General features: G+C 40.3%; 1 protein-coding gene across 1 annotated transcript in view; it reads right to left on the reverse strand.

Moving 5' to 3' along the window:
* Nucleotides 1-12,833, reverse strand: part of PDZD8 (PDZ domain containing 8) — a 76,466-nt gene extending 63,633 nt beyond the window's left edge. The window contains exon 1 of the mRNA XM_069460126.1: nt 11,920-12,833. Coding sequence (XP_069316227.1) covers nt 11,920-12,791 — 872 coding nt within the window. The 5' untranslated portion in view covers nt 12,792-12,833. The remainder of the gene's footprint in view (nt 1-11,919) is intronic.
* Between the last annotated feature and the right edge of the window lie 1,161 nt (nt 12,834-13,994).

Genomic DNA, 13,994 nt, shown 5'->3' on the forward strand with positions numbered 1-13,994 from the left:
AAAGATTGGAACAAGAGAAATAAGAAAGTTAATATAATCATCCCTCCTTGTCTGTGGGTTCTACATCCATGGATTCAACCAACCCCTGACAGAAAATATTCCCTCCCTCTCAAAAAAAGGATGGTGTACGGCCTTGTGTTCTTGTCAACATTCCCTAAAGAATACAGTGTAACAATTACTTAGCATTTACATTGCATTAAATATTATAAGTAATATAGACATGATTTAGAATACAGGAGGATAAGCTTATGTGCAAATACTATGCCATTTTATATCAGGGACTTGAGTATCCTTGGATTTTGGTCCCCGGGGGGTTCTGGAACCAATTCCCTATGAATACTGTGAGACAATGTATTTTAAGGTTATAACCGTCCAGCTTTATCCTAATTTTTCTCTATCTAAATAAAAGCAAAACATCTTCTGAAGTATAAGTGATTTTAATATTATCTGTATCTCTGTGTCTCTTAGTTTGTAATTACCTAAAGTTAGAATTTATTAAATGAAAATATTTCTAAGACAAACGATTGGTATCTGCATATTTGAGAGAAATCCCTACATTAGCCAGGATAAGATGCAGCCTGCAGAAATAACAGGGAAGTGAATAATAAATAATGCTACCTTACATTTACATAATTCTTTTCTCTAAGAACTTTAAAAACTTTAGATTTTTATTTCATTCTGTCTCAAAATAACAGGTCACATGATTTGTCCCAGGATACACTAAACTAACAAATCAATAGTAATTCCAGAAAAATAGAAATTCCTCATCTTCTAATCCTACTGTTGTAAGGCAAGAGGACAAATTACTTTCTTTTTTTTTTTTTTTTTAGACAGAGTGTCGCTTTGTTGCCCAGGCTAGAGTGAGTGCCGTGGCGTCAGCCTAGTTCACAGCAACCTCAAACGCCTGGGCTTAAGCAATCCTACTGCCTCAGCCTCCCGAGTAGCTGGGACTACAGGCATGCGCCACCATGCCCGGCTAATTTTTTTTTTTTTCTATATATATTTTAGTTGGCCAGATAATTTCTTTCTATTTTTAGTAGAGACGAGGTCTCGCTCATTGCTCAGGCTGGTCTCGAACTCCTGACCTTGAGCGATCCACCCGCCTCGTCCTCCCAGAGTGCTAGGATTACAGGCGTGAGCCACCGCGCCCGGCCTGACAAATTACTTTCGAGGAAAACCTTAAGAGCACAGATATCCCCTAGGCTCCAACAATTATTACAACAGAGTCTGGTTCAATAAATTTTGTTGAGTGGCATGACTATCAGAATTGAGTCCAAATCCTAACTCTTTAGTACTAAACAGTTCAAATATTTTGAGAAAGCAACTTACTCAAATATTTTAAGTAGGTAATTTACTCAATAAACAATTTACTTATAAATAGGCTATAATTTAGATATACTATATTCTTGGACTTTTTTTTTTTTTTTTACAGACTAAGACTGTCAAGAATATTTTTTTTACACTTCATTAATCTCAAAATATCTGAAGTAAATTCAATTTATACTGCCTACCACGCTAGAACTAGTAAACTAAAGGACACAAATTTTACCACAAACATTTAGTTAAATTCTTCTCATGTCAAGAGTTTGCCATTCTGGGCCTGATTAAAATGCAAAGAGTTAAACATTGAGAACTAATAACATTTCCAAATATTACCACAGATCACCTGTCTTACATTTTACAGAAAGTAATATTATACTTAATAATGCAAAATAAGATTTTCAGTGCATTATAAAAATAATTATCATACAAATGAAATCAGCTACAATAGAATGGCTGTTATTTCAGCCACAGCAAGTTTCAGAGAACCAAAAGCTTTGAATTAAAATTTACTTGCATGACCAAATGACCAAGGTAGCAAGACTATAGTCGGCAACCATAAGCATCCTTAGTAATGAATGTCATATAATTTAGTATGTATAAAAGACTACTGTGTCAAAAGGACAAAAAATTAGCCTACGACACGAACACCAGATGGACCATTTAGCAGATACTGACATCTCCATGAAATAGTTCTAAGAACAGAACACAACAGAAATTATATCTCCCCATCATTGCTACTTAAGATTTTACAGCAAAAAACAATAGCTGCTTATAATTGTAGATTACACAGGTAGGATACCAGGTTAATCCTAAGAGAAACACCATTTTTAAACACAGGTCAAAAATACCTGTTTAACTGGCACACACCTGACTAATACCTGTTTAACTGGCACAAACCTTATCAGTGACCCAAGTATACATAATAGGTACTTAACATAAAAGAATAAACCCAGTTAGGTCATTTTTACTATGCTACTCACAGCATTTTGATTTTTAAGTACATACCAACAAGCACTAATTGTGCTGGGAAGTGGGAAATTTTCTAGCTCTTTTATCCAAGTTATGCAAATCAAAGCCCAGGCATTTCAGTAACCCATCCACCATATCATCAGCTCCATTCTCTCTACAATACATGAAGAATTCATGGGCATAAATACTCAATGTGCTGATTAAAGAATAAAGAGAAATATGTCCTAAAGTATTCTGCTGATTTCACAAAAATTGGCAATTATGCACCAGACTAGTAAAAACAAGTTTTATTGTTATTCTATATCAGTCCAAGGAAAGTAAAATCTACAGTTTATCAATATTGACCTTTCTAAGAATGTGTAATTTAAAAGCCAAGGCTTCTGGAGTCGGAGAAGATTGCAAACACATCTGTGTTTGGTTTTTTGTTTGTGTGTGGGAATGAGAGGAAGAGACAGTGCCAGCATGGTGCCTGGACAGACCTTGAAGTCAACATGGTTAAATGGTGGAGAACTCAATCAGCATAATTTGTGTCGGGGGCGGGGCTGGGGAGGAGGTACTCTTCTTCAGTACAGATTTTATAATAGCGTTGGGTTACATGTCATCAGCCTGTGTTTATAATGACAAACCTGAACCACTAAAAAGAAAAAAAAGTTAAAATATGTTCTATATAGTCTGTTTAAGAAATCCAGAAAATACAGGTTTCTTTAGAGAGATTGAATTAAAAATCAGTTACATATCTGAGGTTCACTTTGTGAAAATTCATCCGTGTCCACTTAGGATTTGGGCAGTTTGTATATGTACACACACATTATTATACATGAATAAAAAGCCTGTGCCTCCCCCTCCTAAAAATTTCAGCATTTAAAGGGCTAACTTGCTTTGTTGTTTTTGAGACAGAGTCTCAATCTGTTGCCCAGGCTGGAGTAGAGAGCCATAATCAGAGCTCTCTGCAGCCATGACTCCTGGGCTTAAGCGATCCTCCCACCTTGGCCTCCCAAAGTGCTAGGATTACAGGTGTGAGCTACTGCACCCAGCCTTCCCCATTTTTGTATATGTAATGTTGAAAGGTGATATTTAAGAGGGACTTAGAAAGTGACAGAGTGAGCTCTTTGGCTATCTGTGGGAAAAACATTCCAGAAGAAGGAATGGCCAAAGCCCATGGTGGGTGTTTGCTATGAGAGCGAGAATAACAGCAAGGAGGCATGAACAGACTGAGAGGAGAAGTAATGAAAGATAAAGTCAGAGCTAGAGAGAATGGCCAAAAATGGAGTAAAGCAGTGAATGAGTTGGATCCATATATGCTGATTGAAGGGATGCCCTTGTTACACTTAAAATAATATGCAGGATCACATTTATATTATACTGCCATTTTATTATTAAGGACAGAGGGAAGGAGGAAATAAAAGTGGAGATGGGGAAGGAAAGAGAAGGGAAGAAGAGGAAAAGAGAGGCACCTCCTCAATATATATATGAGGCTTGTATATTTGAGCATAGAGTTTGGTGTAGGCCTCAAACTTAATACTGGGTATATCCGGGGAATGAAATTAAAGTGGAGAGGAGTAGATTTTTTAGGTTCTTTATGTTCCTCAATACTATTTGAACATCTGCAAAAAGAAAAAAAACCTGACCAAAAAAATCTAGCATTTACACAGATATAGGTAGAAGGACGGATGTTTATGGTACCATTATTTATATTAGTGAGAAATTGAAAAAAATCAATAAGGAATTGGTTAACTTATAGTATTAATGATCAATGTAATCCTATGCACCTGTTAAAACAAATGAAGTAGGTATATTTAGAAAACCCAAGAAATGGTAAGTTAAAAAAAAAATGCTAACAGTGAAGTACTCAGTATGCTCCTGTTTTTATAAATTAATAACAAATTATAATACCTTTAGAAAGAAATATGGAAGAATAGTCTCCAAATTTAATAGTTTTCTTGAAAAAAGATATTACAGATGATTTTCACTTTGATATTATATATTTTCTAAGTGCCTGAATTTTTAAATGAGCTTTTCACTCATTCGAAAGGAAAAAAAAATACTGTGTCACCTAGCAAATTTCTGACATATATCTAGTAAAATTTCTGACATATCTCTGGCAAAATGTCTGACAAATGTAGGGTAATCAATAAATGTGTATTCAATTAGTTACCAAAAGAAAGATACATTTATTCAGCAGCTATCATATATGTGACATTTATTATCTCCAAGTAGACAGATATTATCTCCATTTCCATGGTGAGACTTAAGGGAACATAAGGCCTTTTGTCCAAGGTCTGTTGTTTGGTGTGGTGCTGATACCCAAAGTCAGGTCCACATTACTCCAAAGCTCTATCTACTGAAATAGACAACCTAAGTATTCTCTACAGCCTCCATCCAAAAGTTTTAACTAATTCAAAAGAATTAACTAATTCTGTAGTACTGGCAGTCTCTACTTATCATCTGCAGTTCTACTCATCTGAAGGTAAATAATTAACATGTACACCTCATTTTTCCCAAGTACAAATACAGGAAGTACACAGGTTTATGCCAGTCTTAGCAAGACAAGAGAGATTTTGAAACTACTCTGTAAAACATCTGCTAATGACCAGGTAGTTGTCTTTATGAGTTTCCAATGAAGTGTGATGTGCTCTCATGCCTTGCCAAAAAAGTGTCAGTATGTCCTATGACTCTGAGGTAGGAACAAGGTGATTCAACAGCACTTGCTTCCTGGTGACACTGTTCTGAGAAAATGGAGAATGTGATGGGAAGAAATGCTGGGTCAGAATTTAACTTTTAAACAAGGTATTTAGTGGTAGAAACTCTAACTTGAAATGTCAGATATTCTTACTGAACTACTGCTCCAGAGTGCCTCAGCCTGCTATAGGGAATCTTACCAAGAGGAAAAAAAAAAACAAAGAGAGAGACACATGTTATGATTTCTTAGATAGAAAGGGTTACCAGCTGTTTTAGAAATGCCCGAGCTGTATGAATCCTGTATATATTCTAGGAAGAAAAGCAAAATTATGAAATGTTTAACATTTATTTTAGCATGTTAGTTTTAGTTATATTTATGGCAATAAATTTGTATACTTCTGTCTGTTTACTTTTCAACCTGGAGCCTAAGGACCCTACACAGGCTTCAAGAGGACTATGAATTCATGAAATTAAATGAAAATTTGTCTATGCATTTTTCTGCAGAAATTTTCCACAGCTTTCCAAAAAATAAGACTCTCAAAAAAGGTTTATGAAAGTACTTTCAATGTATATGCATATATGCTCTTTTTTAGTAAGCATTTAAGCATAGTTTAGGGGGTTATTTTTAGGGGTTTTTTTGTTGGGTTTTTTGAGACAGGGTCTCACTTTGTTGCCCAGGCTGGAGTGCAGTGGCACAATCATAGCTCACTGCAACCTCAAACTCCTAGGCTCAAGCAATCCTCCTGCCTCAGCCTCCCGAGTAACTAGGACTACAGGTGTGTGCCACAATGACTGGCTAATTTTTTAATTTTTTTGTAGAGTTGGAAGTCTTCCCTATGTTGCCAAGGCTGGTTTCAAACTCCTGGCCTTAAGCAATCCTCCCACCTCAGCCTCCCAAAGTGCTGGGATTACAGGTGTGAGTCACTGCACCTGGCCAAGGTGTCTTTTTTTTTTTTTTTTAAGGGAAGGGTTTAGAGCAAGGATCTGCAAATCTTTTCTGTAAAAGGCCAGAGAGTAAATATTTTAGAATTTGTGGGTGCATATGGTCTGTCACTACAGAATGTATAAACCCTCTTAATTCACAGGCCCAACAGCAGCTAGTTTGCAGACCCCTGGTTTAGAGTAATAGTTGGTTTCTCTCTGCAGAAATAACACAGCATGGGCTTTGGGAGTCCAGGACTTTTTTTTATTTAGGACTTTAAGAAGGTCACTAATCTCTTCTAAGTCTCAAGCTTCCATATCTGTAAAAAGGAGATATCACCCTCTCCCACACAGGAGTTTTAACTGCTAAGTGAGATAGCAATGGTTTGGAACTGCTCACATAGTGCCTAGCATATACTTAGCAAACTTACTTAATTACTCCCACCTCCCGCTTATATGATATGTTGTTAGCAATACTTATAAGTCAATATTAAATGTTTGATCAGGCATGATGCTCCAATACAATCTACTTTATAATGATCTGCTTTAGCTACTTCCAGGAACAAACTGTGGCTTTCTGGGATTGACAACAGACCTGTACTTTACTGATTAGAATCTAACAGCCTCTTCCTAATTACTCTTCTCCCCTCAATGTGTAAATCAAATTTCTACCATGAAGATTTAATTTATCCATGCATTATTTCCATCTAAAGTGTTTAAAAAGCCTCAATCACAATAATTCAAAGCAGCTTAAGGAAATCCAACCTGCAAGAAGTGAAATCACTAAACTATACTTAGGCGTACTAAGGAACCTAGGGTCACAATATATTATATACAACACCAAAGTAATCAGATGTTTGCCTTAGCAGAGATACTGATCTCTCCTCTTCCTGTTTCTCACAAACCTGAAGGGCTTAAATATATCTAAATACCATTATAATGAGCTTTACTTGTTCTTTGTTTCTCTATAAAGACTAACCCTGTGAAAGTATGAACTACCTTATAGCCATTTTTATCACCTTTACCATACCTACAACACTTAGGTATGGCAGTCTGCAGCAAGTACTTACTGAAAATAAATGACTATTTTAAAAATAATTTAATTATTCATCTCTAAGACAATGATCTTTTAATTCCATTTATATAGAGATACAGAAACTGATTTCATTGGAGCAACAGCACAAGAAAAAGCACGATTGATTAAAAGTTAGCTACTATATATATTACATCATTACTCCAGGACAGCTAAATAATACACAATGTCATTGTCTTACACTTCCAAAGTATCAAAGGATAGTTACATTTCCTACTAACATTAGTAAGTAAAACTACGATTACTACAATTACTAAGGAATTTTAGTAGCTATTTTTAAGTATTTTCCAATCTAAATAAAGATACCTTTTAGAAGTCTGTAATAGAAAGAAAAAAGTATGAAAAAGTAAATAAATACATTACACTTAACTTTACAAATGATTATGTCAGCTTTCAGTGAATCTACTTTGAAAGTTTTTGAGAAGATATGGATTACTCGAAACCGTCTTTACCTCAGATAATTAGTAAAATAAAAAATCGAGAATTAACATTGAGAATGAATGTTTTTCTTCCTCATCTCAGAAGTACAAGGAAGAAGTAACTCAATTACAAACCACATTATAGAGTATGTGGCTTTCCAGACTGAGCCTAATTTAGTTCTCTTAAATTAATGGTATATAAATAAATATAAAGATATTAAAGGCTCTGTTTAACTAAATATAGCCCTGCCCCTCACCTTTAGCAGGGAAAATGGTCCTTGTTGCTCTCCAGTCACTGAGGATATTTGAAAATTTTGCACAAATACATTTCAAAATGTTTTTCAGGAGTAAAAGAACAAAACTATCAGTTATAACAAAAACAGTCATGCTCAAAAGACATTCCATGAACCTATAAATTGAAGTTTTCCCCAAATATGTGTTCCATACTCATTCATTAAATTCAAATATAGTGTCAATAAGTAGGTGCCCCCTCTTCTGTAGATCAGAGAAGTAAATGCTTACATAGTTAATTATTAATGACCCATCCCACTAAAGCAAAATATTCACCAAACTCAAACAAAAAGTAGCCACTATCTACTTACTATCACTACGTGGCAGAGAAAGAAATATTTCAAGGGATTTTTTTTTTCTGGATATAATGACTTCTAAAAATTCAACATTAATGATGTCTTTTAAAAAAGAAAATTGCTGAATGAGAGGTGAAAATGACCCCCCCAATCCAGCTATTAAGTCTTCCCATTTTCACTAATTAGCAACAGTGAGGCTTCCTATTTACTCCTCCAGTAGGGGTCTCAAATTCATATGAATCCAGGCCAGGCAAGTACCATCAATTAAGTGTAGCAAGTAAATGGGGACTATAAACTACATGTAGAAGCTTATACACCAAGTTTCAATCCCAAAGCTGCTACTACGCTCCATCTCCTTGCTGTTGTTGCCAATGAGAAATGCAGAAGTGGTGCTACAAGATATTCCAATTGTCTCTAACAGAAGCCAAGAATCCAAATCACACAAAACCTTCCATTTTTTAATGTTGGCAACTGAAAAATAAAAATAAAAACAGTGCAGGCCAAATAAAAAGTACATGCAAACTGAATTTGCTCTTCCAGTGTGTAACCAGTGCTAGGTACACTGCAGTAATACTCTAGGAACAGAAGCATCAGTAAGAATCTCGTATCTGACTCCTAAACCCTAACCACCCCTCCCCACCTGGGGACTATTACTCAGATTTCATGTTAAAGACAGATTCTCCATGTACATACGAAAGAAAGAACATAAGTGGTAATCTTTCTCCCTTGAAGATAAATTCTGGTGTTAATTTTTTAAAAAATATTATTACTATAATATACTATTTTAAAGTATACACTTTAAGAAAAAAAATCAGAACAATTAAGATTGAGGTGGGTGAATTAAATTCCTAACTCCAATAAATGTGTAAAGACATTTTCTATGTATTACAATTCATTTTTAAAAAATATTATAATGTTTTACAAAATGTGTTACTTGGGTAAAATGAGGTGGGTCCTTTGGAAGCAACCACTAGAGCTACTCAGCATCTCTAGGTAAAACATCAGCAACTGGCAATCCAGATAGGACCACTTTGCCTTACCAACATGAAAGAGGAAAAACAAATGAAGGGGGAAAGAAGTAACAACATTAACTGGCAAGATATTTCTGTTATGTGATGATTAAAAGTGCCAAAGGATCCTAAGACTCAATACAATTTTCTTTACTGCTTTACCTCTACTAAGAAGATTAGATGGCTAAAGAGGATAAACTAGCAAGAGCCTTCTATTTGGAAACACAATCTACTGGATTAAAAAAGAAATGGTATGTGGGGCAGTACTCAAAGATTTAACATTATGATTTAACTTTAAAAGGATCCTCTCAAAATTTCCAATTTATGAAAAAAAACAAGCTTTATTAGTCAAACTCTTCTCAGAGTTTTAGGTTAATTTGGAAAGATATCCCATATATATATTGATGGCATACTTTTAAAAAAATCCCTAAGAATGCAGTATAGTTTTTAAAAAAATCCACCTGGATTTATGAGAGCTGGGTTTCACCAGTTGACAGCTGTGTGTGACTTTAAGCAAGTTGTTTAAGTACTCTGAGCTCCATTCTCTCATTAATAAAAAAGGATAAATACTAGCTATTTAATTCTTGTGAGAAGCGTGATATATCTTTGATGTATTATAATTCATTCTCTTATCTGAAACTTGAATCAGTCCCACATCACCACTAGTGTAAAACACTTTTGACAGACAGAACTACATAGACAAGAGAAGTCAACACTTCCTGAGGCAGCCCTTTTCATCCTCATACTTCTATTACTTTCTTTTACTAAGCTAAAATCAGCTTCCTTGTTACTTCAACCCCATCAATCTCACTCTAGTTTAAATCTTATTAAGTACAGCTAATTCAATTTTCACTAGACTCTAAGCTCCATGAGGGCTGAGGCTGTCTATTTCTGCTCGGTATTGAAGTCCTAGCACCTAGAAAAATGATAAACGTATAGCAGGTGTACAATAAATATTTACAGATTGAGTGACTTTGGTGCAGTATTTACTGATTGACCACTGAGATGCCCTCTAATATGAAGAGCACAGATGTGTACATTTCTGCAGGTGATCATTGAATGCTTAATGTTTAGAAGTCGAAATGTCATTACCAAACTCATGCTGTGCTTTTTAAAAATCCCTTTGAATGTAATAAACAAAAAGCAATTTTGCCATACTTTTAAATGACAATGCTATTCAATAATACAGATGAAGTTCCTTCAAAGCATTAAACTTATCAATGCCTCCATAACTCTTACTCATAATGTCTTTCAGATTTACCTAAATTTCAAGTCTACATTTTTAAAAAAATCTAAAAATGATATGCAACCCATTGCTACTAGCTATTCTGAAAATTTCAAAATAACCCAAATTTTGTTACCTGAAAGCTACCCAGAAAACATCAGAATTAAAGTTGTAATAGAATATAAAAATCTATAACAACTTTTTCTCATGACTTTCTTAGCAATACACTGCTATAAACATCTCACTGCTTAAACACTAGAATCCATTTATAATTTAGTCATATATTCCAGAGGTTAAAAGTACATTTCATAGAGTATGTTCCACTTCACAGAGGAGAAATCAAACACAGTGAAGGACCAGCTCATCGTCCTCTGCAAATCTATGGAAATATTTCCATAATAAAGTAAATTTCTCCTGCCACCCAACAGTTTTAAGCTGTCATTCTGTGCTGTTAGCCTAAACAGGACATAATCACTAAGGTACACCTGCCACATACACAAGTTAATACTCCATTTCAAACTCAAAATATTTCTGTATTATCTGGCTCACTGATGCTTGAGACTGTGGTAGAAAATGAATGATCCACAAATAGGCAACTTCCACTAAAAAGCATTAGGTAAGGCAAATATGAGACTGAAATAATTTTAAGATAAAGGGCAAAACCCAAAAGGTTCAAACATTTTAGTGAACACAAAATTAGAGGACAGAAAATTAAAAATTCAGCTTTTTAATAAGAAAAAGCCCTTTCCACTCCAACAAGCTTTCCCAAAGTGGAAGAAGCCTCTAGCCCTACAAAACTGCCTTTCTCCTTCCACCACTTCTATGATGTTAAAAGAAAACTCATACATTACTCAAAAATGTATACTACATAAACTTAAGCCATCAGACGCAGTAGGGCTTTTGATAATTAAAATTACCACCTATCATTAAAATACTATCTGCAGAGTGACTTCAGGTACCTTGTGAGGAACTTACAGCCATAGAGAGTAAATGCTTGATTGGCACAGTCTGGGTCTGTGCTAAAGAATCAACCCGAAAAGAGCAGATTACGTTAATACAAAATGTACAGAGAAGCACACTACGTACTGGCTCCCAACTCCTTTCCAATTCGCTGTGGAGAGTACTCCTTTGCAGTAGCCCTGCCTCTGCCCTGAAAGACGCCAAAACATCAAAGCAAAAGTGGCTTGCAACGGCAAAACAGAACTGACCTGGGCTCGGAGCACACCCATGGTGCCTGCACTGTGTCCAGGAACAATTTCTCAACGTGGTCAAGGTGATGATGCAAAGCCAGTGACACAGCTGCTCTCAATGCAGCAACCACATATAGAAAGAGTTTCTCAACAGTCCCACGAGAGACTCCTGGGGATCAGGGTAGGCTTAGGCTTCCCTTCCATTTTCAATACGCTGCTTAAAAAGAGACAATCCTACCCACGTTGACAGCACCTTGAGTGCCCATGAGCACATGAAAAGGTTTCTGGCTCATATTAATGCCGTTTGGAAGCAAATGTCCGCTATTTGCCTTTACTGAGGGCCCTGTCCAGAGTGGGAACAAGATTCCAGGAGTAGCGGGGACTGCGATAGAAACAAGCTTTTGCCCTTCACACTCAACGCAGCATCCCGCCCAGGCCCGGATTCCCAGCAGCGAGGGCCTCCCCTGCCTGTGGACTAATATTTCCCCCACCCTCCTTCTCACCTGATCTTGTAATTCGGGAGCGTGTGCTTGCGCTTGATGATTTTCTTGAGCTGGTTGACGATGATGGAGGTGAGCTGGGGCATGGGCCGCCCTTCAAACTGGGAGCGTACCTCAAAGTCGATCAGCGGGTCCTCCACGAAGGAGAAGAACCAGTGGGTGAAGGGCACGCGAGTAAAGACCAAGCGCAGCCTCCCCACCACTCGGGACAGCTTGACGAACAGGTAGGCGGACTTGCCAAAGACGAGGTCCACGTCAATGGCGAGGTGGAAGCCCCCGTTGTACTCCACCTCTGCCTCGAAGGCCAGCTCTTCGGGGCAGGTGGCAGGCAGCGCCTCCCCCTCGGGGCCGTCGGGCTCTCCGGTGGTCGAGGGCACGACGGGCCGGACGAGCCGGATGGTCTTGATGAAGGGCACCGTCTCGCCCAGGAACACCTCCCGCAGGCTCAGCCCCTCCAGGAGGCGCCCGGCCGTCTTGGTCTGCAACAGCTCCTCAAACTCCACCTTGATCTTCTTAGTGACCCAGCGGCGGGTCAGCGCAGTGTCCCGCAACTCCCGGAACAGGAACAGGATGGTGGCGTTGAGGAAGTAGCAGGTCTCCCGCGTTGGCGGGGCAGGGGTCTCAGGGACCGGAGTGGGGGTCGCGCCGCCCTCGGGGGCCCCACTGGAAGGCTCCTCATCCCGGCCGCCGCCATAAAGGTACTCCCTCAGGGACAGGCCTGGCACGGGCTTGATGTAGCGGAAGCCGTCGCCCGCGCTGGCGGCCTCGTCCGGCGGCGGCTCGGGCTGTTTGCGGTACAGCAGGAGGAACTGGGCGAGGAGCGTGAGGAAGGAGCCCAGCACGGCCGACACCAGGATCATGAGCAGCAGCCCCATCCCGCCACCGCCTCCGCCCGGGCCCCTGCTCCCGCGCCCACAGCGCCGCTTTCTTCACGCCGCCGTCCCCGCTGCCTCCATCTTGAGGACATCGGGCGGCGGGGTCCCGGCGAGCGGCTGCCTGGGCCTCGTCCAGCTGATCGGGCCGGCGCGGTGCGGCGCCTAAGCCCGCAGCGGCCCGCGCCTCCTCAGACGCTCCCGGAGGGCCGGTGTGGTGGCGGCGGCGGGGGCGGGACGGCGCCTCCCTCGGGCCTCCGCTCATTGGACGAACGGCGCGTGACGTCAGCAGCGTACTCGCTCCCGGCGGCGGCGCCTGGCAGCCGGCGTCCGGGCGCGCGGACGCGGGTCCTGCTTCACCTCCCGGGCGCCCTTCCAGAGCTCCCCCCTCCCCCCGCCGACATTCCACTCCCCGGCGCCGCGCGCCACGACCCGCGTTGCTCTCACTTCTGGAGCGGCGGTCAAGACCTGGGAGGATAACTGCGGGCTCAGGTCGGAGGAGGTCCGGCGGAGATGGCTTGGCGCGTTCTGGGTGCCCGTCATCCCGTTGTCTCCCGGTGCGCCATCCTCCGTCTCTGGCCGTGGTTCCCGCGGCCGCCTCTGCAGTGTGGTTCTGCTACTCGCGCCCCCGAGGCTTGGGCTGGCGGCGGCGCTTTCCCTGCAGGGCAGCGCCGCAGAGGCTCTGAGCTGGCCCTCGGACGCTTGCCAAGCCGACGGCAGGAGAGGACCGACTGCCGCGGAGACCGCCATCGCTGACCGTCGCCCGACCGGCAGACGTTCTGCGTCCGCGGAGGGTGGGCCCTGGGAAAGAGCGACAGAGCGGGGAGGGCGTCAAATGCGAACTAACTTTCCCTCCTACGTGCATCTTCAAAATTTAAACAAGAAGGTAGTTTAAAGGAGAGTCGGGAGGAGTAATGATGAGTGAAATGAGCTTGCCAGGTGATTGGAAGATGAGTAGTGACTCATTGTCAGGCTCTTGTTAAGCCCCCGTGTTATTACCACATTTGGTCCATCTGTGAAGCAATTATTGCTACCTCTACCCATTTTACAGATGGGGACACGCGCAGAGAGCCTAAAGAAGTTGCCGTGGGGTCACACAGTGGATCCTGGTTTGCCTTAACATTAAACCCTAAGCACCTGGTCACAACTCTAAACCATAACACCAAATTTGCTACGGTTGTCCTGGGGCTGATCGGTTCCCTGCTG

The sequence above is a fragment of the Eulemur rufifrons genome, chromosome 28 (genome assembly GCF_041146395.1).
Source record: "Eulemur rufifrons isolate Redbay chromosome 28, OSU_ERuf_1, whole genome shotgun sequence".
NCBI classification, from domain to species: Eukaryota; Metazoa; Chordata; class Mammalia; order Primates; family Lemuridae; genus Eulemur; species Eulemur rufifrons.